The 24,372-nt window shown below is 38.1% G+C and overlaps 1 protein-coding gene across 2 annotated transcripts in view; it reads right to left on the minus strand.

Moving 5' to 3' along the window:
* DNAH11 (dynein axonemal heavy chain 11) overlaps nucleotides 1-24,372 on the minus strand; it is a 352,527-nt gene that overhangs the window by 219,619 nt on the left and 108,536 nt on the right. For both annotated transcript variants that reach the window (XM_086694494.1, XM_086694493.1), the window contains 2 exons: nucleotides 15,509-15,655; nucleotides 11,961-12,194 (listed from right to left, as the gene is read on the minus strand). In XM_086694494.1, coding sequence (XP_086550620.1) covers nucleotides 11,961-12,194; nucleotides 15,509-15,655 — 381 coding nt within the window. The remainder of the gene's footprint in view (nucleotides 1-11,960; nucleotides 12,195-15,508; nucleotides 15,656-24,372) is intronic.

Here is a 24,372-nt window from a genome sequence, read left to right on the forward strand (position 1 = left end):
GTTAAGAAATGAGATGGGTCTGAGATTTTACGCTACTTGCATGCTAAAGTCAGCCTGGCAGACATTAAGGGATGCTGGCAGAAGACACAGAGCCTCTGAGTCACAGATAAAAGAGGGTTCATTAGAGCAATAGTATTTAGTATCAAAGTATCAACATTTATACCAATTCCTGACCCCCAGCTTTTCAAGGATAATCCCAAAAGAGCCACATAGGGCTTGTGAATGCTGTGAGCTGTGTCATAGGAGAGGAACCTTGAGTTTAGGGAGCCTAAACTTTTCTAACAGACAGTAAGCATGTCTGACCTTTGCCCTGGAAGATTTTATCTTTATTTTACTGGAGAGTAAGCCAATCTGCCCTTTGCTCTGGAGAGAAACACTGTCTTCTAAGGATGTTTGTTATACAAACATTCTTGCGAAGATAGTCTAGAACAAAGGCAATAAGTACCTCTGCTCAAAAAATGTACAAAATCTGAGACCCACAATAGATTGTCTTCCAACAGTGTTAAGTGAAAACTCCAGACCAAAAAAGAGGATAGGTTAGTTCATGAGACTGTCCAACAGAATTTTCTCCCATATTTTATCAATGCCTGTGTTTTGCAATGTTTATTAGCACTCTGTAAAATGAATAAAATGATTTTCCATTTTTTCTACACTCTAGAAGAGTTGATATATAATGGTACTTTTATTTTTTTAAACTTCTGATGAAACCACTGGAGCAGGGCTCAACTTAGGGTGTGGGTATGCAACTTCAACAACCTTAATTACTGTTTCAATTATTTCTGTAGTTACTCGTCTACTCAAGTTTCTACCTCATTTAAAATCTATTTCAGAAAGAGTGTTCATGGAGAATCACCTGTTTATTTTAGGTTTTTGACTTAACATTTAGCATAGAATCACACATCAGATTATATGGTCTTTTTAAAATCTCTTCTCCTAAGAAGTTATAGTTCCTTTCCTTTGCCCCCCCCCCCCGACTTTTTTTTTTTCTTTCTTCTCTTAACTTGCAAAAATTCATTGTTATGGTCTACTCAAAGAAACAATTCTTGGATTAATGGATCAGAGTGGACTCACATGGCATATATCGGTAACAAAACTCTTTTTCTCTTATATCTCTCACTGTAGAGATTTTCAGTTACTTCAGTATCTGTTCTACAGATGTAGCCAGAGTAGCCACTAGCAAAATCTGGCTCACTACCAGTTTTTATAAATAAAGTTTTATTGGAACCCCATCATGCCTATGTATTTAAAAATTGCCTATGATTTCTTCCCTACTGCAACAACAAAAATGAGTAGATGTGAAATACACTATACAGCCCAGAAAGACTAAAATATTTCTATCCCATCCTTCAAAGAAAAAGCTGCCCAACCTTCCTTCTACCTGTTAAACTGGATGCTGTCTGATTCATGCATCATGGAATAAAAGCCTACTAGGTTGGTAAGTTATGGCAAATGTTTCTTTTAATAGAGAGGAGAGGTAGAGAGTATTGCTCTCCTCATGGGTTCCTGCTATATTAGAAAGCACGAGGCTATGAAATCACACTTTTATAAAGAGGCAAAAGGAAAAACTTCTGTCCAGTATACACTGGGTAGCTTCAGGCTTCAGAGGCTTTCCCTATTCATGCACTAAGGTAAGAACACTATCAACATTGTATTCAATTGCTTTTCAAAGAATTTCTCAGTCAATGACTAAAAATGAGGCCAAATATTGGCCTTAAGAAGCAAAATCAGAGTTTCTTCCTTATATACATTATTTAGTCCTTGTGGGGGGGGGGGGGATGGATTGTTTCACATCACTTATCTTGAGTCCCACTGAAAGAACTCGGGGTCATGTCCCAGCACAGTAATAATTAAGTTTTTCAAGTCCAAAATGTTTCCACTTCTTTGATGATTTCCACACAGCTTAATAATAAAGGAAGAGTATAAAATCTTTCTTACCAGCTCCCAAGCTGCCAAAACAAAAGACTTTTGCCAAGGAACCCTCAAAGCTGAGGAATTAAATTTATTCTATCTGTAGTATTTTCAAAGACTCTGGCAAGGCAAGGATGTGTATCCAAAATGCAGTATTTTTGCCTTTAATCCCAACATTATCTAACATAAAATCACAGTATGTCTAAAGGAAAAAACAAAGGTTAAAATAATTAGTTAATTTGTCTCACTACAATTTGCAGGTGAGGACTAAGCAAAGAAATTACTTGTGCAGGTAGATCATTAATTACAGCCAACTCTGATCTTAGCTGTAAAATGAAACTATTTTACAGGAATAACGTTCATTTTAAAAACCGCTCACAGTGTTAGCACAAGTAATTTTAATTAAAAACAAACTCCAGCAGATGGTTACATCCATTTTTAAAGAGAGAACACTGAAGAGGTTTCAGTGTAGATGGGCACACTTCTCAGGAATCACACTATAGCCTCGACCATATTCACATGTTAGCTTTTCTAATATGCATATTAGTATCAGTTACAAAATTGAAACACTGTATTGAAGGCATCTGTTGGCTGGTCTGTCAAACATTTCAGTTTGTACTGGAAGTGTTTCATAATTAAGCAGATAAACGCCTTTTTCATCAACCTTCTTCACTGCTTCTCCTTCAACATGAAAAAGAAGCATTATGTAACTCTTAAAGTAAAAAATTTTTAAACTATTTTAAGGGAGGGAAAAAAACGCCTCAATTCTGTTCATTAGTGGAATATGCTGAAGCTCTTGGGATATGACCACCTTTAGTTATAAGAATAAAAAGAATCAACTTGATGTTGCTGACAGGATAGAGAGCGGACACTTCTCATACACTGATACTGGGAAGTTCCATTTGCACAATGTTCCAAAGGCTTAACTGAGTTATACTCGGACCTAGCATTTTTACTTCTGGCAGTTTATCCCGAAAAAATAAAGAAAAATATGTGCAACATGTATGTATGTACATACATACAAGGCTGTTTACTGTAGGATTGTTAATGGTAGCCCAAATTTAAAAAAAATAACGTAATGGCACGGATTAAGTAGTAATAATAACAACAGATACTCTGCAACATACGGGATTAAGATGAATGAGCAACTCCTTGATTAACTGCTTTATTTTAAATCAAGCAAAAATCCACTCATGTGCCAAGTCCACAGTCAAACGAGGAGGAGAAGAGGCTGGGGGGCAGGGTGTGTGTGTGATAGTCCCTGATGCCAGGAATGTGCCTCAAAAGGCACAACAGTAGAATGTAGCTAATATGCTAATACCACAGCACCCTAAAGTGGGATCTGGGTAGAGATTCAAACATCCAGAGACTGAGGTTTAAACTGCTACATGGGAACACATTTCTGTCTCTCACACTTCCTGAGCAAGGCTGGGAGTTGGAATTGAGACCCTGACATAGAATTGAGATCCTCAGAGTCGTAGAGAGTCTAATAAAGGACTCTAGAAAAACTCAAACCCTCCAGCTCAGAGAAGCAAGGTGAAAACCTGAAATATCTTGGGCTTTTGGAGAGGAAAAAAGTCCCCTACGAGATATCAAAACCTCAAGCCTATGCCAAGGGATCTAAAAATCCTAAACTGAGTAATCAACCACAAAATTAATCCAGAATCCACAAACCGGTGGAAACCTAGAAGAAACAAGAACACACACGATAGAGACACATGCTCTCTCTGTGGCACACAGAATTCCTACAGAGAAAACAAACCTAGATAAACTTAAAAATGAACATAAAAAAAACAAATTCAATTTAACAGAATAACCAGCCTTAAAAGAACTAGCATTAGAACAATCTAAATCAGACTATTAAAAAGGTCTCTTTAAAATAATTGAGACAAAAAATAAAAGCCATGCTGAAGAGATTTTTAAAGAACTAAAAAGAAATTTGGGAAATTGAGATATAATAATCAAACTTAAACTGACAAAAGGAATATTTATATTGCAATGTTTATAGGTACAGATTACTGGCATGTGCAATTCCCTTTAAAATGAATGATAAAAAGAAGGTGGAAAGAGGGATCTACAGAGGGGTGGATGAAGCACAGACAGCATGATAAACTAAAATGTTAATTGCAGAATCTTGGTGTTAGGTTTGCAGATCATTACACAATTCATTTTTTTTGTAGATTTAAAATCTTTATGATAAATAAATCTTTATGATAAATTGTGGGGGTAATTAATTATGCATCACGTCAGACACCATTGTTATTGCCATTTTCACAACAGCAACAATGGCTAACTTAAATTTTGTCCAGCTCTTTGTGGGGCACCTGGGTGGCTCAGTTGGTTGAACATCGAACTTCAGCTTGGGTCATGACCTCGTGGTCTGTGGGTTCAAGCCCCGCATCAGGTTCTGTGCTGACAGCTCAGAGCCTGGAGCCTGTTTCAGATTCTGTGTCTCCCTTTCTCTCTGCCCCTCCCCCGCTCATGCTCTCTCTCTCTCTCTCTCTCTCTCTCTCTCTCTCTCTCTCTCTCTGTCAAAAATAAATAAACATTTAAAAAATTAAAAAAAATAATTTTGTTGAGCACTTTTAAATGGTGTTTTAAATACATTAATGTAATCCTAGCAATACTGTGATACAGGTGCTGTTATTATTACTGTTTTACAGACTATGATGTTGAGGCACGGAGTGGTTATTTAAGACACCCAAGGCAACACAGCTAATGAACCACAGCGAATGAGTTGACATTTTAACGTACATAATCTGGACCTAGATTCTTTTTTCTTCATCATCAACCTATAAGAAAAAAAATATTAGTGATGTGGAGGACAGATTCGAAACATCACCTGAGCAGGTCCTGGTTTGCTCAGATGGTAGGGTACACAACTCTTAAACTGGGGGTTGTAAGTTTGAGCCCCATGTTGGATGTAAAGATTACCAAAAAAATAATAAACTATTCAAAAAGTTACCTAAAAAAAAGGTACCTAAATTACAACACAAATAATGCAGAGTTTGAAAATATGAGATAGAGGTTAAAAGACAGGAAGGACAGCATGAGAAACCCCAACATACAGCAGATTAAATTGTAAATGAAGAAAATACAGCAAATGGAAAAAGGCATCGATCAAACAAAAAATGGAGAGAACTTTACCAGAATTGAAGACAGACATGTAACTGAAGATTCAAGAAGTTCACAAAGTCCTTAGCAGGCTACATTTTAAAAGCAGTGGTGGGGGGGCGGGGGTCAGGGGGGAATCTACAACTAGATACAATAGAATAAAACATCAGAACCACAAAAAGGAAAAGATTATAAAAGGAACCAAAGACCAAAGACAGATTGCTTATGAAGTAAAAATAATTTGACCTAAAGTGTACAAAAACAATGATGGGCACAAGATAATACAATATTTTTAAAGTTCTGAAAGTAAGTAATTCTCAACTTAGAAATCTAGGCCTCAGGGTGCCTGAGTGGCTCAGTCGATTAAGCGTCTGACTTTGGCTCAGGTCATGATCTCACTGTTCCTGAGTTCAAGCCCTGCGTCCGGCTCTGTTTTGACAGCTCGGATTCTGTGTCTCCCTCTCTCCGCCCCTACCCTGCTCATGCTCTGTCTCTCTCTCGCTCTCAAAAATAAATGGATAGTAAAAAAAAATTTTTTTAAGAAGAAATCTAGGATTCAAATATGAAGAAGGAAATCAAAATAAAGGGATCAAAAAATTTCCTGCTTATTATCCATCACTTCACAACCCCCTAAGAGATACATTACAAGAAGAAAGGAAATGAATTTCAAAATAAGAAATGGGGTTAAAAAAAAAAAAAGAGCAAAGTCACTGCTAAATATGTTGATAAATCTAAGATTTAAAACATTTTTCTTTTCAACGTTTATTTATTTTTGGTACGAGAGAGACAGAGCATGAACGGGGGAGGGGCAGAGAGAGAGGGAGACACAGAATTGGAAACAGGCTCCAGGCTCCAAGCCATCAGCCCAGAGCCCGACACGGGGCTCAAACTCACGAACCATGAGATCGTGACCTGGCTGAAGTCGGACGCTTAACCGACTACGCCACCCAGGCGCCCCGTTACATCTAAGATTTAAAGTAACACAAGTAGGGTGCCTGAGTGGCTCAGGTCATCATCTTGCGGTTCGTGAGTTCGAGCCCCGTGTTGGGCCCTTTGCTGACAGCTTGGAGCCTGGAGCCTGCTTCGGATTCTGTGTTTCTCTCTCTCTTTGCCCCTCCCCCGCTCACACTCTGTCACTCTCTCTCAAAAATTAAAAAAATAATAATAAAGTAACACAAGTAAAGGTTGATTAAAAAAAATTAAACAGCAGCATATAAAATAGGACATGGAGATCAGAATAAAGGTTTGCAATGTCCTTGTGAGGAAGAGGTAAGATCTATTAACAGTTAACTAGAACACAAGCGCACTGAAAGGAGGACCTTCACTGTTGGAACCACAGAACCTACAATAGGGCTGCCTAAACACTCAGACTCTCAGACTAGACCCAGAGGAGGCAGGAAATAATTCTGGTATATCCATATAAAGGAATACTATTTGGTGGTTTTTAGTGTCAATTTATATACATATATAATTTACGACAAGCAAAAAATGTAGATAACATATTGAGTGAAAATATAAAGTAGTAATGTTTGAAGGTAAAAAAACAACAAACTATTTTTTCTGTGTAGATTTAGATATATGGATATATATCAGCACAAAAATTTATTTATATAAATAGCTAGGCAATGACACACACACACATGCTTGTGTGTTTATACAGAGAGAGAGAGAGAGAGAGAGAGAGAGAGAGAGAGGTGTCTACACATTCACATAGAAAGAGAGAGACTAGGGCACCTGGATGGTTCAGTCAGTTGGGCGTCCGACTTTGGTTCAGGTCGTGATCTCAGGGTTTGTGAGATCAGGACCTGTGTCGGGCTCTCTGTGCTGCCAGCTTAGAGCCTGGAACTTCTGTGGTTCTGTGTTCCTCTCTCTCTGCCCATCCCCCACTCATGCTCTGTATCTCTCTCCTTCAGACATTAAAAACATTAAAAAAAAAAAAAAAAAAGACAGAGAGAGGAAAAACTTTTGATGTCTCTGTACCAAAATGTCATCCATGGTTATCTATGGGAAGAGAATCTGTGAATGCTATGGTTAAGTTTTCTAAACATTATTTTCCTTCATTCTCCAGAATAGATCACATACTGGGTCACAAATCAGCCCTCAACAAGTACAAAAAGATCGAGATCATGCCGTGCATATTTTCAGACCACAATGCTATCAAACTCGAAATAAACCAAGAGAAAAAAAATTGGAAAGACTAGATATACTTGGAGATTAAAGAATATCTTACTAAAGAATGAATGGGTTAACAAAGAAAGTAAAGAGGAAATGAAAAAGTACATGGAAGCCAATGAAAATGATAACATGACAGCCAAAAACCTCTGGGACACAGGAAAGGCAGTCCTAAGAGGGAAGTACACAGCAATCCAGGCTTTCCTAAAGAAGGAAGAAAGATCTCATATACACAACCTAATGTGACACCTAAAAGAGCTGGAAAAAGAGCAACAAATAAAGCCCAAAACCAGCAGAAGATGGGAAATAAAGATTAGAACAGAAATCAATGCTATTAAAAAAAAAAAATAGAACAGATCAATGAAACCAGGAGCTGGTTCTTTGAAAGAATTAACAAAGTTGATAAAACCAAGCCAGTTTGATCAAAAACAAAAAGAACCCAAATAAATAAAATCAAGAAATAAAGGGGAGAGATTACAGCCAACACTGCAGAAATACAAACAATAAGACTAGAATGTTATGAGCAATTATATGCCATAAATTGGGCAATCTGGAAGAAATGGACGAATTCCTAGAAACATATAAACTACCAAAACTGAAATGGGAAGAAATAGAAAATCTGAACAGACCTATAACCAGTGAAGAATTTGAATCAGTAATCAAAAATCTCCCAAAAAACAAGAGTCCAGAGCGGGAAGACTTTCCAGGAGAATTCTACCAAACATTTAAAGAAGGGTTAACACCTATTCTTTTCAAGCTGTTCCAAAAAATAGAAATGAAAGGAAAGCTTCCAAACTCCCTCTATGAGGCCAGTATTACCTTGATTCCAAAACCAGACAAAGACCCCCACTAAAAAGAACTACAGACCAATTTTCCTGATGAACATGGATGTCAAAATTCTCAAGATATCAGCCAACTGGATACAACAATACATTGAAAGAACTATTCACCATGATCAAGTGGAATTTGTTCCTGGGATGCAGGGCAGGTTAAATATCTGCAAATCAATCAATGTGATACATCACATCAATAAAAGAAAGGATAAGAACCACGTGATCTCTCAGTAGATGCTAACTAGTTGGATTAGTTAACAATCTCTCTTTTTAATTTTTTTAATTTTAATTTTTAATTTTTTTAATTTTAATTTTTGATGCTAACTAATTTGGATGTAAATTTTAAAAAATAAAATTTAAAATTTAAAAAAATCCTAGAAGAGAAAATAGGCAACAACCTCTTTGAACTTGGCTACAGCAACTTCTTACTAGACAGGTCTCTGGAGGTAAGAGAAACAAAAGCAAAAAGGAACTATTGCGTGCCTGGGTGGTTCAGTTGGTTAAGCATCCAACTTCAGCTCAGGTCATGATATCATGGTTTGTGAATTCAAGCCCCACATGGGGATTCATTCTCTCTCTCTCTCTCTCTCTCTCTCTCTCTCTCTCTCTCTCTCGCACTCTCCCTGTCCCTCCCCTATTCACACTCTGTCTCAAAATAAACAAACTTTAGAAAAATGAACTACCGGGACCTCATCAAGATAAAAAGCTTTTGTACGGTGAAGGAAACAATCAGCAAAACTAAAAGGCAACCGACAGAATGGGAGAAGATATCTGCAAATGACATATCAGATAAAGGGTTAGTACCCCAAATCTAGAAAGAAGTTATCACACTCAACACCCAAAAAACAAATAGCTGTGAGGAAATGGGCAAAAGAATGAGTAGACACTTTTCCAAAGAAGACAACCAGATCGCTAACAGACACATGAAAAAATTCTCAGCATCACTCATCATCAGGGACATACAAATCAAAAACACAATGAGATACCACCTCATACCAGAATAGCTAAAATTAACAATTCAGACAATGACAGATGTTGGCGAGAATGCAGAGAAGAGGAACCCTTTTGCACTGTTAGTGGGAATGTAAAATGGTGCAGCCACTCTGAAAAACAGTATGGAACAATTAAAATTAGAAGTACCCTACAAAACAGCAATTGCACTACTAGGTATTTATCCAAAGGATACAGGTGTGCTGTTTCAAAGGGGTACATGCACCCCAATGTCTATAGCAGCACTATCAACAATAGCCCAAGTATGGAAAGAGCCCAAATGTCCATCGATGGATGAATGGATAAAGAAGATGTGGCATGCATATATATATATATATACACATACATACACACACACACACACACACACACACACACACACACACACACACACACACATATACAATGGACTATTATTTGGCAATCAAAAAGAATGAAATCTTGCCATTTGCAACAACATGGATGGAACTAGAGTGTATCACACTAATCAAAATTACTTAGAGAAAGTCAAATATCATGTAACTTCACTCATATGTGGGATTTAAGATACCAAACAGATGAACATAAGGGAAGGGAAGCAAAAATAATATAAAAGCAAGGAGGGAGACAAAAAAGAAGAGACTCTTAAAGACAGAGAACAAACTGAGGGTTGCTGGAAGGGTTTTGGGTGGGGGGGATGGGCTAAATGGGTGATGGGCATTAAGGAGGACACTTGTTGGGATGAACACTGGGCGTTACATGTAGGGGACGAATCACTGAATTCTACTCCTGAAATCATTATTGCACTATATGCAAACTGACCTGGATATAAACAAGAAAGAAAGACAGAAAGAAAGACAGAAAGACAGAAAGACAGAAAGAAAGACGAAAGAAAGAAAGAAAGAAAGAAAGAAAGAAAGAAAGAAAGAAAGAAAGAAAGAAAGAAAAGTTATTTTCCTTTTTCAATCTATACTTTGTTCATCAAAAAAATACCTAGAAACACATTTTTTAATGTTTATTTAGTTTTCAGAGAGTACAAGTAGGGGAGGGGCAGAGAGACGGGGACAGAGGATCTGAAGCCGGCTTTTGTACTGACAGTGAGCCCAATGCAAGGCTCAAACTCACAAACCACAAGATCATGACCTGAGGTGAAGTCGGGGGCTCAACCGACTGAGCCACCCAGGTGCCCCTTCTTTTTTTTTTTAATTAACACTTTTAAATCTTTTTTAAAAATGTTTATTCACTTATTTTGAGAGAGAGAGAAAGCTTGAGCAGGATAGGGGCAGAGAAAGGGAGAAAGAGAATCCCAAGTAGGCTCAACACTCAGCACAGAGCCCAACTCGGGACTTGAGCTCATCAACAGGGAGATAATGACCTGAGTCGAAATCAAGAGTCAGAAGCTAAACTGACTGAGCCACCCAGGTGCCCCATACTTTCTTCTTCTTAATTTTTAATAATAAACATTAATAAGAAACCATGAAATCGAAAATAATAAAGTTGATAGAAGAAATATCCATAAAATATCATTTACGGTCTTAAGCAATTGAATATCCTAATAATCACACAAAATGATACACTGGAAGCAAGGAGACCATTAAATGAAGTGAGGGAAAAATAGAGGAGGAGGATCTATGTTGAAAAATTTAAGTCTGAGCAATGATTGATTATACCTGAAACTTAAAAAGGATATTGTAACTATTTTTAAAAATTCTTACTTCACAGATAATGAAAATACTTACAATAAAAGCACAGATATCAACGAATTAACCAGAAAGGTATTTTTATAATAAAACCATAATATAATTAATTGCAATTTAATTTACTATTAAGGTTGATGAAAAAAAAAATTAACTACTTAGCTTCCTCATCCAAGGGGCAGCAACTAGAACTGTAAAGCTCTTGACCCTAGGAGGAAACCAGCCACTTTTAAAAATCTAATCCTGTAACTTAAACCAATGCCCTAGTTTCCTCAAGATGATTATCAAGAATATATTCCTCCCCGAAAGCAAACAATACAAAAACTCTTTTAGTAACATAAACAAATCAGGTTGTCTCCACTCAAGATTAAAGCAAAATTAAAAGAAATAATCAGCACCCTCTAAAACCTAAAATTCCTGAATGTGTTAACGTTACAAGTATCCTTCCCTCTCTGAATCTGTTTGATTTTTAAGGGACTGAGTTACAAGTACTGCTAGGAGGACCAGTAATGGAGAGACGTGGAAAGCATTCTGACTTCTGCTGCCCCTGCCTGTGTTACTTACACATTGTATGACACCGGGCAAGTTACTTAATATCTCTCGATTCACACTTGATCCACTCAAAACAAGAAGGTAGACACACTAATGTTTAAATACCTTTCAAGCCTAGTATTCCCTTAATCTAAAAGCCGACAGAAAGGCCTTATCTCTGAATTGTTTCACAACTATGAGCTCACCTTAAGATGGGAGGCTTAAGTAGAGGTCATAGCCTAACTGGGGTGAATAACATGGAATTCAAAATAGGCTGTTTTCCAAAATTGCTCATCTGTGACTTATAATTAACCAAAACCCAAAATACATGAAAACATCTGTCTTTGCTGAACAGCCCTCCATCTTTCTGAGTCATTCAAATCATGTACATATTTTGTAATAAATACATCATTAGCCTAGATGAAGAGAGTCCTACACAGAAGCAAAGAAATAGGCACAGTATCTAGGTATCTGTGACATACTAGAGCTTTAGAAGATAATGGATGAGATTTTTTTTAACCCCTGCAGCAAACTAGAAGGATAACACAAAGCTAGAAAATGAAAAAGTTAAACAACCGATTGCTGAAATAGTCCTAGCACAGTGCCTGGCACACAGAAGGCCCTCCATGAATGAATGAATGAATGAATGAATGAATGAATGTATGTATGTATGTATGTATGTATGTTTACCTCTTCAAGTCCCGTCAAGTCTCAAAATTATGAATCTATAAAGTACCTGTTTTTTATGGAAATCCTTTAAGGCCGTTTCATAGCCTTCCTCCAGCCTACTGAAGGCTATCCCTACATCTGTCGTCCACCAGATCTGCGAGCTTGTTAGTGCAACTTGAGCAGGGAAATCGAAGATCCACAGCTCCCTTGGTTTCTCCTCACTGGCTGCTATGGCTTCTGTGATGGAATGTCGCACAGTTTCCTGCATAGTGTGTTCAAGCTGCAGCAGCCACGTTTCCACCTTTCGAAGCAAAATGAAATGATTTAGCACAGGCTGAACTACGGAAGAGGGATAATTCCATCCTCCTATGAGCTCAAAGGCCATGTGGACGGTGGGGCCTAGGGTGGACTTATTTTAAACCCACAGAGAAAACTGGAAGAGGCAGAACACAAATGGAAGACGAACAACAACGGATGAAGTCCTTCCTATACGAACCTGTCCTCTCCCAGGATAGCACTCATCTCACCTGCGAGACGGCCCAGTAACTTTCTGTAGCCTCAATACAAGTGTTCTCAACTATCTGTCTCTCAGATGTGAAGACAAGGGGGTTCTGGATCGAGATCCCCTGTAGTAATGCACAGTGTTCTGAGAAACCAAACATCACAGCCATCTACAGAGTAATACGCTAGAGTAAGATTCTAGAGCTTTGGGAATAATGGCAGATTGATTTTTTAAAAATGTTTCTTCTTTTTTTTTTTATTAAATTTTTTTTTTCAACGTGTATTTATTTTTGGGACAGAGAGAGACAGAGCATGAACGGGGAAGGGGCAGAGAGAGAGGGAGACACAGAATCGGAAACAGGCTCCAGGCTCTGAGCCGTCAGCCCAGAGCCCGACATAGGGCTCGAACTCCCGGACTGCGAGATCGTGACCTGGCTGAAGTCGGACGCTTAACCGACTGCGCCACCCAGGCGCCCCTAAAAATGTTTCTTTTTGATAATTTTTAAATATACTGAAAATTCTCTCAAATCCTCCTATTTCTTACTCTTAAGACAAAGTATTTTCAGCAAGTGTCTTAATTATATTCCCTACTGGCTCTCATCTTCACACTTGTCAAAAATTAGACAGCAGGAAACTGTAAGAGAGAGGACAACTGCTGACTTGTGAAAGTTAATCTTTGTTTTAAAAAAAAACCAAGTTTATTTTGCCCCCACAAATATATTTTACCCAGTTTTCTATTATGTTCAAATATGCTTTGTTATATTTACCCGCATGTGTTTCCATGGGTGTTATCTAACAAAAAGAATACACATACTATTTGCAAATAATCGACCTCAATAAAAAATGACTGTAATAAATAAATTCCAAAGACCACATGAGATTGTGAAAATGTTAAAACTGTTTTCTTTGTCTGCCTCTGTGAAGACGGCAGAAACATTCATTCCTAGAGTATCTTTCTCTAGAGGACTTGGAAAGAGTGATAGGTAGTTGATGAGCTGACAGCCTTCTCTACTGAAAGAAAAAGGAAGCACTGGCTGGCAGCGGGCCCAACATCCCGAGAGCCTTCGCCTCTGACTACGTAACGGGACACTGTTCACCTGCCTGAGATCAGGGTCTCCAGTCTCACCATGACTAAGTCCAACTGGGTCACTAAGCCCGACTCTTGATGTCACCCAGCAACTAGTTCTTTCAGTAAATCAGACAGCATGTGAGCATATCCCAGAGTACTCTGGGATCCAGGTCCTCAACATGGCCACCTGTTCTCAAGAACTTTCCAGTCCATCTGGGAAGACTGAATATACATATAAGGTGATGTATCGCCTCGTGCTCAGATGAAAATGCCAAGAGTGGCAACTTCGTTCAGCATGATTTGAGAAATAAACTGATGTGATGTGGCTCAAACCCTCCCCTTTCTGGTATTTCATTAGCCTCTTCCCAACCCTCTGTGAAAACAATTACCACTTCCCATTATCATTATCCACTTCTTCATTATAATTCATTATAATTACCCATTTCTTCCAGGAAAACTAAGAGCTCCTCCAAGACAGTGAACATGTCTTGTTCATTTCTGGATCCCCAGAAATTTAACCCAGCATCTGGCACATAGTAGGTATTCAATAAACACTAATCTAACAAAATACAAATACTCTAATTTGGGAGGAACCAATCATAAAAGCGCAGGGAGGGAAAGATGTAAAGAGCATCTTTTTATAAAACAAAGGCAATTAGAGACTGAATGTGGTATATGCTCGAGTCTCTAGCCTAACTTGCTTATATAGAATAAATTAGAGCACCGTGAAAACTTTCAATACCAAGGGCTCCTGCTAGTGACAACCACATCCGTCAAATGGACTGTCGTCCTTCTGGGCACTACGCCAGTCGGCTTACCAGTCTGCAGGGGAGGTTACCAGACAGCAACACGCTTTTGTCAAGATAGTTTATGGTGACTTTTTCTAATCACTGTAATAATATCCTAAAGACCCCAAGAGATCAAAAAATACATTTTAATCAAAGTATTCCACCATCTGCTTCCCCTTCATTTGGCAGGATTTCTTGGTACAATATTAAAAAGGAACAGAGGGGAATAAAGAAAACCCCTGTTTTTTTTTTTTTTTTTTTTTTTTTTAAAAAGGCTCCCATCACATTTCAGCAAGGGACAATTTAAGGAACCTACCTCAACCTGAACAGTTCTGTAATGGAGGCTATGGTCTCTGTGACTCTCTGGATTAACTCAATCTGCTCAAGCATCATCATAAAAAGATGCAATTTCTCTACATCATCTGAAAACGCCAAGAATGCTTTCATAAATCATAATGAGCCATTCTTGCACTTAACCATTAAGAATATTTTTCAGGTATTTGGCTGTGCAAAAAGAGAATATGCTACCTTAACTGTCTGTGCACGTGGTAATTAGGAGTATGGGACATCGGCCTGGTAGATTCAGTCGACTTTATTTATGAGCAGCCATTTACAACATTCACATCACAATCCTGAACCACAAGCCTCTTTAAAACACGCTTTACTGCCAAGGTGCTGCTTTCCTCAAACTCTCTGTGATGAAACCAATAAGCTTTATAGGAGGCTCGGTCACTGGGTTGAACAGGCTTTTCATTCTGGCGTCCACTCATTCAATCTGTGACAATGCTTCCTGACCAGCTCGACTGCTAGCATTTCTGAGACTCTCTGATGTGCTGAAGCCAAAGGAGCAGAAACTGGGAGGCATGGCAGAGTTTGGCACAGCACAGCAGTCACACTGGACGTGGGCAAACAGGAAACTCTGAGCACGCAACTAACCAGGGACTGATGTGACAGGAGTTGACTTCTTTTCTTGTTCAATTCAACCTTTAAAAATTACCCTGAGGGGAGCCTGGGTGGCCCAGTGGGTTAAGTAATCGACTCTCTTTGATTTTGGCTCACGTCATGCTCTCATGGTGTGGGACCGCCCCAGGTCATCTCCATGCTGGGCATGGAGCCTGTTTAGGATTCTCTTCCCCGCCCCCCCCTCCCCCGACTCTCTCTGCCTCTCTCCCGCTCTCGCTCGTGCATGCCCTCTCTCAAAAAAAATTATCCCAAAAATACTCCTGTAGTATAGACAACTTTATAATCATATCTTACATGGCCTACGCATTCGCATTCAGCTTGGAATGGGACGTATTCTTTTTCTTTGCTGTACATTCCAATTGCTCTGGGGGTAGACACATCCTCATCTTCAAACTGCAGATCTGCAATGCTGTCGAAGAGTTTGGCAAGGTGACATGTTACCTAAGATAATTTGAAAAGATGAGAGCATTTCTTACTGGAGATATATTCTGGTAATCTAGAGATAATGCCATACAAATTCACAAAACTTTATATAGTTAGAGAGTTGTCTCGAAATGTTTTCCTTCAAAATAAAAATCACTCCCTAAACTCCAGAGTTTAAAATGACCTTGACAGAGAAGGGGCCAGGCACGTTGGCTTCATCATCAGGTGCTGGGTGGTGAATGCTTATCATGAAAAGTTACCCTTGAAGATTAGACACTTACCAACTTACCTGCACCATACACCTGTTAGCAATCATCCTACTGGGAATTGTGTGGTCAAGTTTTTAAAATTCAGATATATTATTTTACTCTAAAAAAATCATTTACTACTATAAGAAGGTTATGTTAAAATTTCTGAAACAAAAATTTGAGTTATATACAATATTACTCTCATATTGTATCTTATTTTATTGTGTACTTGGTTTGATATTAAAGTGAGCCCTACAGTATATTTGTTACACCAGAAAAGTAAATAGGATTTCCCCATTTTTAAAAATTTTTTCAAAGTTTATTTGAGAGAGAGAGAGAGACAGGGAATGAACAGAGGAGGGCCAGAGAGAGAGGGAGACAAGGAGAGAGAGAGAATCCCAAGCAGGCCCCTCAGTGACAGCACAGAGCCCAGTGTGGGGCTTGAACTCATGAACTGTGAGATCATGACCTGAGCTGAAACCAAGAGTGGGGCACTCCACTGACTGAGCCACCCAGGTGCCCTAAATTTCCCCATCTGTATTGATAGGAAAGTTGGAGCTGAAATACTAGATGACTTTGTCAAGCTGACATTGTTAAAAATGAGTGGCTTTTAGATTTTAAACCTCCAAATCCAGGCCTCAACTACAAAGTTCAAATTCTTCTGGCATCATTAACTGTTATATCCTAAATTGTGGCATCTGCAAAGGAACCCCCAATAAGCACCATGCTGAACTTGACCATAGGTCCCAGACTATTTGAAAAATAAAACTAAATGAAAAGACACACATCAACATTTGTTCAGCTAGTGGCCAATTTGGAGATTAAATGCTAACTGGAATACGGAATACTAGAAGAGCAGTATTTATCTATCCAGTCCTATCAGCATCAGACTAGGACAGGCCTCTTTAGTACAAACACTGGCACAGAGGAAAAGAAAAGACATGCATTCCCAAGGCAGACTCACAAGGAGAACAATCAGGTAAGCTGCTCTACCTCTTCTGGGGTAGACAAAGTCACAGACAGTGTACTAGAGGAAGTATCAGGAATGGGAAGAAGAGGCCTCTCTTCACACATGGTGCAAATAAACGCTGCTGAGTGGAAAACAGTTTGGTGTCCCTCAAAAGTTAAACATACAATTACTCTAAGTCCTAGCAATTCCATTCCGAGGTATATACTCAAAGTATTTTAAAGCAGGTACCTGTACACAAATGTTCAAATCCTTGTACACATGTGTTTATAGCAGTATTAAGAGCCAAAAGGTGGAGCCAATCCGAATGCCCACTGGTGGATGGCTGGACAAAACGTGGCACATACATACAATGGGATAATGTTCAGACACAAAAAGGAATGGAGTGCTGTTACACACAAGATGGGTGAACCTGGAAAACATGATGCTAAATAGAAGAAGCTATTCACAAGAGCCCATGTATGAGACAGTTCCATTTATATGAAATGTCCAGAATAGGTAAATCCATACAGATAGATAGCACATTGGTGGCTGCTGGGGGCTGGAGAGAGGAAGGAACACAGAGCGACTGCTCGATGGGCATGGGGTTTTATTCTGGAGTGCAGGTATTCTGCAACTAGATAGAGGTGATACCTGCACTACATTGTGTGTACAAAATGCCACTGAATCCTACAGGTTAAAATGGTTCATTTCATGTTATGTAAACTTTAACTCAATAAAAATAAAATGAAAGATGCTGATCACCAGAAGATGGTTTAAAGCTATATAGCATTTACCAGCAGCATACAGGTGACATACCTGTAATGAGCTTTTCTAGAAAAAAACTATCCCAATAGCAGCTTCTAGGAACATCAACCCATCTAAATTTCTTGCATGAGAACACCAACACCAACATTGGTAAGCAACTCCTTAGGAGTGATTTAATCTTTGAAGCTTTTGGCCTTAACATTCACGCTATATTTGCAGTTTTCGTATTAAAGAAGACCACGGCGAGAAATCAGAGTTTAAAAAAGATGAGTTTTTGAGACTCTCGCTTAAAGACAGAGCAGTAGCTGATGATCACTGCTGGGGTTATCCTCTTCTCCTCCATCCCTGTATATTACCCAGAGGACATTTATACACAGAAAGTATCTCTAATAATCTAACAACTCACTGGCACAGCTCAAGTGGCTAGGAAGGGCACAGATGTTTAATGGCTTCTACCGTGTAATGGGCCTAAATAATATTCAGGTGAAAAGCTGCAGGATCAATGAGACCTCAACCATTAGACTCTCTCAGACACTTTTGCTTTGGTGAGACAACAGTTTCAAAAGAACTTCTAGTCTATCAATCATTGACCAGGAAATGCAAACCCCATGGCTTCCGGTGCTCTTGATATTTATCCCTGGCATGCTTGAAGTCAGGGGCTTTCATATTCTGTCTTCTATTTAAAGATTCTGAGGAAATACAGCTATTGGTTTTGTTTCGTTTTGTTTTTTAACTAGTGTGGACCCTGGTGTCATCAAATTTGTCCCGTTTCTATGAATATCTCTTTAGATTTTTTAACAGAAAAACAAAATTCTTTACTAGGTTAATGTTTACAATACCCTTTCATAATTAAAAAGAAAAATGAGTGCCTTATAGGCCCGTGTTTTTATCTCACTAAAGAAATTGAAAGGATTTGAACACTTCAAATCACAAACAAGTCAGCAATGTCCTTATATCTTACATAGGTTTGTAAAAGGTTACCAAGAAACAATGAAATGTTATTCCCTCAGTTTACAGCTTATACAAAATCAGGTACATCCACCCACTCGTAAGTTGAAAGAGAGGCAGTCGGTCCTTGCTTCACACAGTAGTGTGCAATCTTAACAATTACCGTGCAATCTTAAAAATCAATGGAAAATTTATGATTATCCTCAGACTTTTTTTTTTTTTTAATTTTTTTTTTTCAACGTTTATTTATTTTTGGGACAGAGACAGAGCATGAACGGGGGAGGGGCAGAGAGAGAGAGGGAGACACAGAATCAGAAACAGGCTCCAGGCTCTGAGCCATCAGCCATCAGCCCAGAGCCTGACGTGGGGCTCAAACTCCTGGACCGCGAGATCGTGACCTGGTTGAAGTCGGACGCTCAACCGACTGTGCCACCCAGGCGCCCCTATCCTCAGACTTTTTAAAAACTTTGTTAAAACATTAAACTCCCTTTTTCTCTTGGTTATATAAGTACAAGGAGATAAAAACTGTAACTATTTAGTACATCACAGGGGCATCTGGGTGGCTCAGCTGGTTGAGCATCCAACTTCTACTCAGGTCACGATCTCATGGTTCGTGAGTTCAAGCCCCATATCAGGCTTTGTGCTGACAGCTCAGCTCGGAGCCTGAAGCCTGCTTCAGATTCTGCATCTCCCGCTCTCTGCTCCTTCCCCGCTTGTGCTCAGTCTTCCTCTCAAAAATAAACAAACATTAAAAAAATATTCAGTACCCTGTAACTTAAAATATGCAAAATACTGAAAACCTGGTTGAAAATTTATTGGGGTAGTTCGATTAGTGTTTGCCTTCTCATCTTAGAACTTAAGATACAGAGTGAGCATCTTTTCTAGGTCATCAAGAATCGCCATACTCCTTTCAACATTTGGATCAGCTTCCAACATTTTACCCTTTGAGCTCTTAATGTCCTGAAATTTCTTTCAGAGTTTCTTTAATGTGAAGCTATTTTGAGGGGCTGGTCACATTTCCCTTATTTCCCCTGGGACATTTTCATCCATTTTGCCACAACAAGTGCTTTCATTTCTATCAGTAAGTTCATTTTCACTAAAACCCTCTGGCTGCAAATGTAGAAATTCTCAAATGGTATAGAGCCGTCATTCCCAGTGAGCATTCTCTTCTGTAAGTACCTCTATACTTGATTCAAATTTAACTTCCGGCATGATCCATTTTCATTTCTTCTCTGTGCTTCCAACTTTATTACAAATTCCCTCATTCAGTTATGTGTATCTATAAAATGGTACACGGGTTCATCTCTAGGGACAAGGAGGTAGCAAAGTACATGCTTTGCTGCCTGTGTGTAAACTGAGTAACATACGTGTGATGGCCAAACATGGAGAGACTTCAAAAGGTATAATATGACTGTCCATGAGGTATCATGCACATTTGCTATTCACCCAGTGGTTTTTGTGAAGAACGAGCAATGAGGATTTCTGCTTTTCGTAATTATTGGCAGTTAACATACCATAGTATCTTAACCTTGGACCATGTTGTTGGGGGACTGGTGTTATTTAACCAATCCTTGTTAGCTGAAATTCCTATACATGGGAACTGTGAACAGGGAGAGCTGCTTATTTAAGAACCTATATTTATCTAAGTAGAGTAAAAAATATTAACTCATTTAGGTAGTTTTATACTGTAAAATGCATATCAACACAGTGTTCACCTTAGCTGGCCTACCCTATGTTCACCTGGAAAACAAAGGGCAAGAAAAATGAAATTACTATAGCTTCATGTACCTTCTCAAAGCTCAGCACTTGCCTTTTGCCTATATCTAATTTCATATTTGCTCCATCTATGAAAGACGCCTCTGCAGACTGAGATAAAATAACCATAAAAGCTTAGTATCACTCCTGGCATGGGGAGCACCTCAAGACTCATTCCCTTGTAATCATTAACTCATTTATTCATGTTAATGGCTAAGAGTCACGAAGATAATGCTTGTGTGGATGTAATGTCCAAAATGTAGGCAGTCCTGTCTACTGTCTATCCTCTCTAAACAAGATGAAATTGAGTCTGTTATTTGCACATGAGCAAAAATTTAAGCCAGCCTGTCAAAACGTTAGTCTTCTTTTTTTAAATAATATTACTCAGTATTGGTGACAGTACAGGGAAATGGACGTGCAACATTGTTGAAAGTCTCGATCTGCAAAAACGTTCTAGAAGTTGGTTAAATCAATTATGGCATATTCATATAATCAAACCTTTTATAAACATTCAACATATTATTGAAGAACATTCTAATTTGAAACATGTATGACATACACATAGACACATTAAACACTATAATCACTCAGTGCAAGTATCTAGCAGTATATAATTCTGATCCCTTTCAAATTTTCAATAATGGAGATGAATTACTTACATAATCCAAAAAGACTAAGTTATAAATTTTGTAAATAATTATAGGCAATATGAGGTAATAAGCATTGCTTAGTTTTGTTTCTACTAAAAACAAAATAATATATATTTTGCAATTTGATTTTCTATTAATGTAACTTGGACGTATTCACACTGCTGATTCTGTTTAACATCTATAGCATGAATACATAAATTTATATAAATACAGTGACACACAAATGCTGAATTTTTAAATAACCTTTTGAAATAGGTAAGTAAAAAAAATCACGTGTATACATCTTAATAAATTTCAGCAAAGTTAACACAATTCTTGTAATCACTAAGAAGGTTAAGAAATATCACAAACAACACAACAGAAATAAAAACAATGATAAGAGAATATTATGAGCAATTATATGCCAACAAAATGGGCAATCTGGAAGAAATGGAAAAATTCCTACAAACATATACACTACCAAAACTGAAACAGGAAGAAATAGAAAATTTGAACAGACCCATAACCAATAAGGAAATCGAATCAGTAATCAAAAATCTTCCAAAAAACAAGAGTCCAGGGCCAGATGGCTTTCCAGGGGGAATTCTACGAAACATTTAAGGAAGAGTTAACACCTATTCTCTTGAAACAGTTCCAAAAAATAGAAATGGAAGGAAAACTTCCAAACTCTTTCTATGAAGCCAGCACTACCCTGATTCCAAAACTAGACAGAGACCCCACTAAAAAGGAGAACTATAGACAAATTTCCCTGATGAACATGGATGCAAAAATCCTCAAGAAGATATTAGCCAACTGACTCCAACAATACATTAAAAAAATTATTCACCACGACCAAGTGGGATTTATACCTGGGATGCAGGGCTGGTTCAATATCTGTAAAAAAATTAAAGTGATTCATCACATCAATAAAAGAAAGGACAAGAACCATATGATCCTCTCAATAGATGCAGAGAAAGCATTTGACAAAAGACAGCATCCTTTCTTGAGCAAGTTAAGAAATAGAATGTGCTCAGAGCCAAAAAACTAATTGCCCATGGCAGCCAGTAGTACCTCCTCTCAAAAACGGACATCATCTTTACCTGAGTAGATTCATACAATACGTACTTCTGGGTCCACCTTCTGTAATTCAACATTATGTTAGTGAGGCTTATTCATGTTATTAGGTACATTTTTTCATTGCTAAGTGGTATGCCATTTTAGGAACATACCACTCTGCTGTTAAAGTATATTTAGATGGTTTGCAGTTTGGGTCTATGATGAATAATAATAATGTAGGTTTGAAAACTTTTGTATATGTTTTTCGGTTCACTTATGTATACGATGAGAAGAAAAAATGCTGGATAATAACGTATTCTTTTAAAATTTATTTGATAGAGAAAGAGAGCATGCACAAGTGGGGCAGGGCAGAGAAAGAAGGAGAAAGAGACAATCCTAAGCAGACTCCACCATGCTTAGCACAGAGCCCAACGTGGGGCTTGATCCCAAGACTGTGGGATCAGGACCTGAGCCCAAAGCAAGAGTCATAGGCCCAACTGACTGAATCACCAAGGCACGCCAATAATGTATTCTTATACTTATGTTTATAAGTCACCGCTAAATAGATTTTCTGAGTGTTTCTATCAACTTACAATCCCCATGGCTAGATAGAAGATTCCCCTGTCCCATATCCTTACCATTTATTTAATATTTTGAGTTTAATTTTAGCCTTTTGGTGCAATTGATCTTGCTATCTCATTGTGTGAGTATAAGTTTTTCTAATGCCAAGTCATGTCAAAGTCTGAGGAACTATCTCTACAAACTGAAAAAAGGGGGAAATCCACCAATTCGTGATTTCCTCACCAGTTCTTCCATCCCCATGATGTCAAAACAGTGCCATGAGGTTACCAAGGTATCTTCAGCAAGAAAACAAACAAAAAAAGTGAAAACGAACCAGAGAAGATTAGCTCCGTGGATGAGCACTTAATAGTTATGTTCTTTTGTTTATAAATTTCAAGTAAAATCTTTTATTTTAAATCAGCAGCACGTAGAAGTCCTTGATATTGGTGTATTTGGTCTATTCATGTATTGAGACATGCGTATGTGAATCCCTAACTAACGTGTATCAATCTGCTTTTCCAGTATAACTAACTACCCCAAAATTCAGTGGCTTAAAATAGCAACAACTTCTTAGCTTCCAACTGTGTGTGTTGGCTTTTGGATTACCTCAGCTGGTTACCCTGTTTGTGGTCCCTTGTGATCAATGGCTTCTCTCGTATATGTGATGATTACCCAGCTGATAGCTTGGGTATGGGCATATGCCTATCATTCAGTAGGCTAGCCTTGGCTTGTTCATGACAGGGTGGTCAGAGGTTTCTGAATAACAGAAAGGGGGTAAGTCCCAGTGTCTGTGAACTTGTCAAACCTCTTGCTAATGATACAATGGCCAAAACAAGTCACATACTAATCCAAAAGGAGAAACGAATTCTACCCTTGATAAAAAGTGCACCAAGACACTAAAAGGGCCTGGATGCATGGAGGGGAAGAATTTGTGGCCATTTTTACAGTATTATATTTTAAGTATTTTTGTCTCTTTACATTATTCCTTGCTCAGAAACTAAAGACATAGTACCTACTGTTTTCCCCATTTGGTATACAAAGAAACTGATGTTCAGAAAAGTAAAGCAGTAACATAGCTACTAATCAACAGAAGCAGCTCATGTAGGATTTCAAGGTCTCTGTTCTTATCATGCTGCCTTCTGATGGATGGCTGATACGCCTGTTTTGTCTAGTTCCATACAGTTAACATTTCAACAGTCACATTTTTTTTTGTGTAGATCTAGATTTCCATCTGGTATCATCTTCCTTCTGCCTGAAGCACTTCCTTTAACATTTCTTGTATTGACAGTCTGCTGGTGATGAAATCTTTCTGATTCTGAATGTCTGAAAACATCTTCATTTTGCATTCACTTTTAAAAGATATTTTCACTGGATAAAGATTTATATGTTGATTTTTTTTTCTTTCAGTATTTTACAGCTGTTGGTCCACTCTTTTCTCATTTGCATGGAGAAGCCTCTCATCATGTTTCCATTTATTCTCCCGTGCATAATATGACTTTATGGATGATCTTTGAATTTATCACTGGTTACAACCAATTTGACTAACCTGGTATAGTTTTCTTTGTAGTGTGTGCTTGTGTTCACAATTAAGCTTGAGTTTAAATCTATAGATTTCTTTTCATCAATTCAGAAACCTCTTGGCTGTTATTATGCCAGGATTTTTTCTGTTTCCCTTCCTCCATTTGGAGATGTCCAATATACACACATGGAACTTTATCTTTTCTGCATCCCTACTTACCTTTTGGAACATACTAATAAAGCTGTCACTTTTAATATCTTTGTCTAACATTTGTATCAGTTTTGATTGATTTGTTTCATCATTAT

The sequence above is a fragment of the Puma concolor genome, chromosome A2, assembly GCF_028749965.1.
Source record: "Puma concolor isolate L17-30 chromosome A2, mPumCon1.1.hap2, whole genome shotgun sequence".
Classification (NCBI taxonomy): Eukaryota; Metazoa; Chordata; class Mammalia; order Carnivora; family Felidae; genus Puma; species Puma concolor.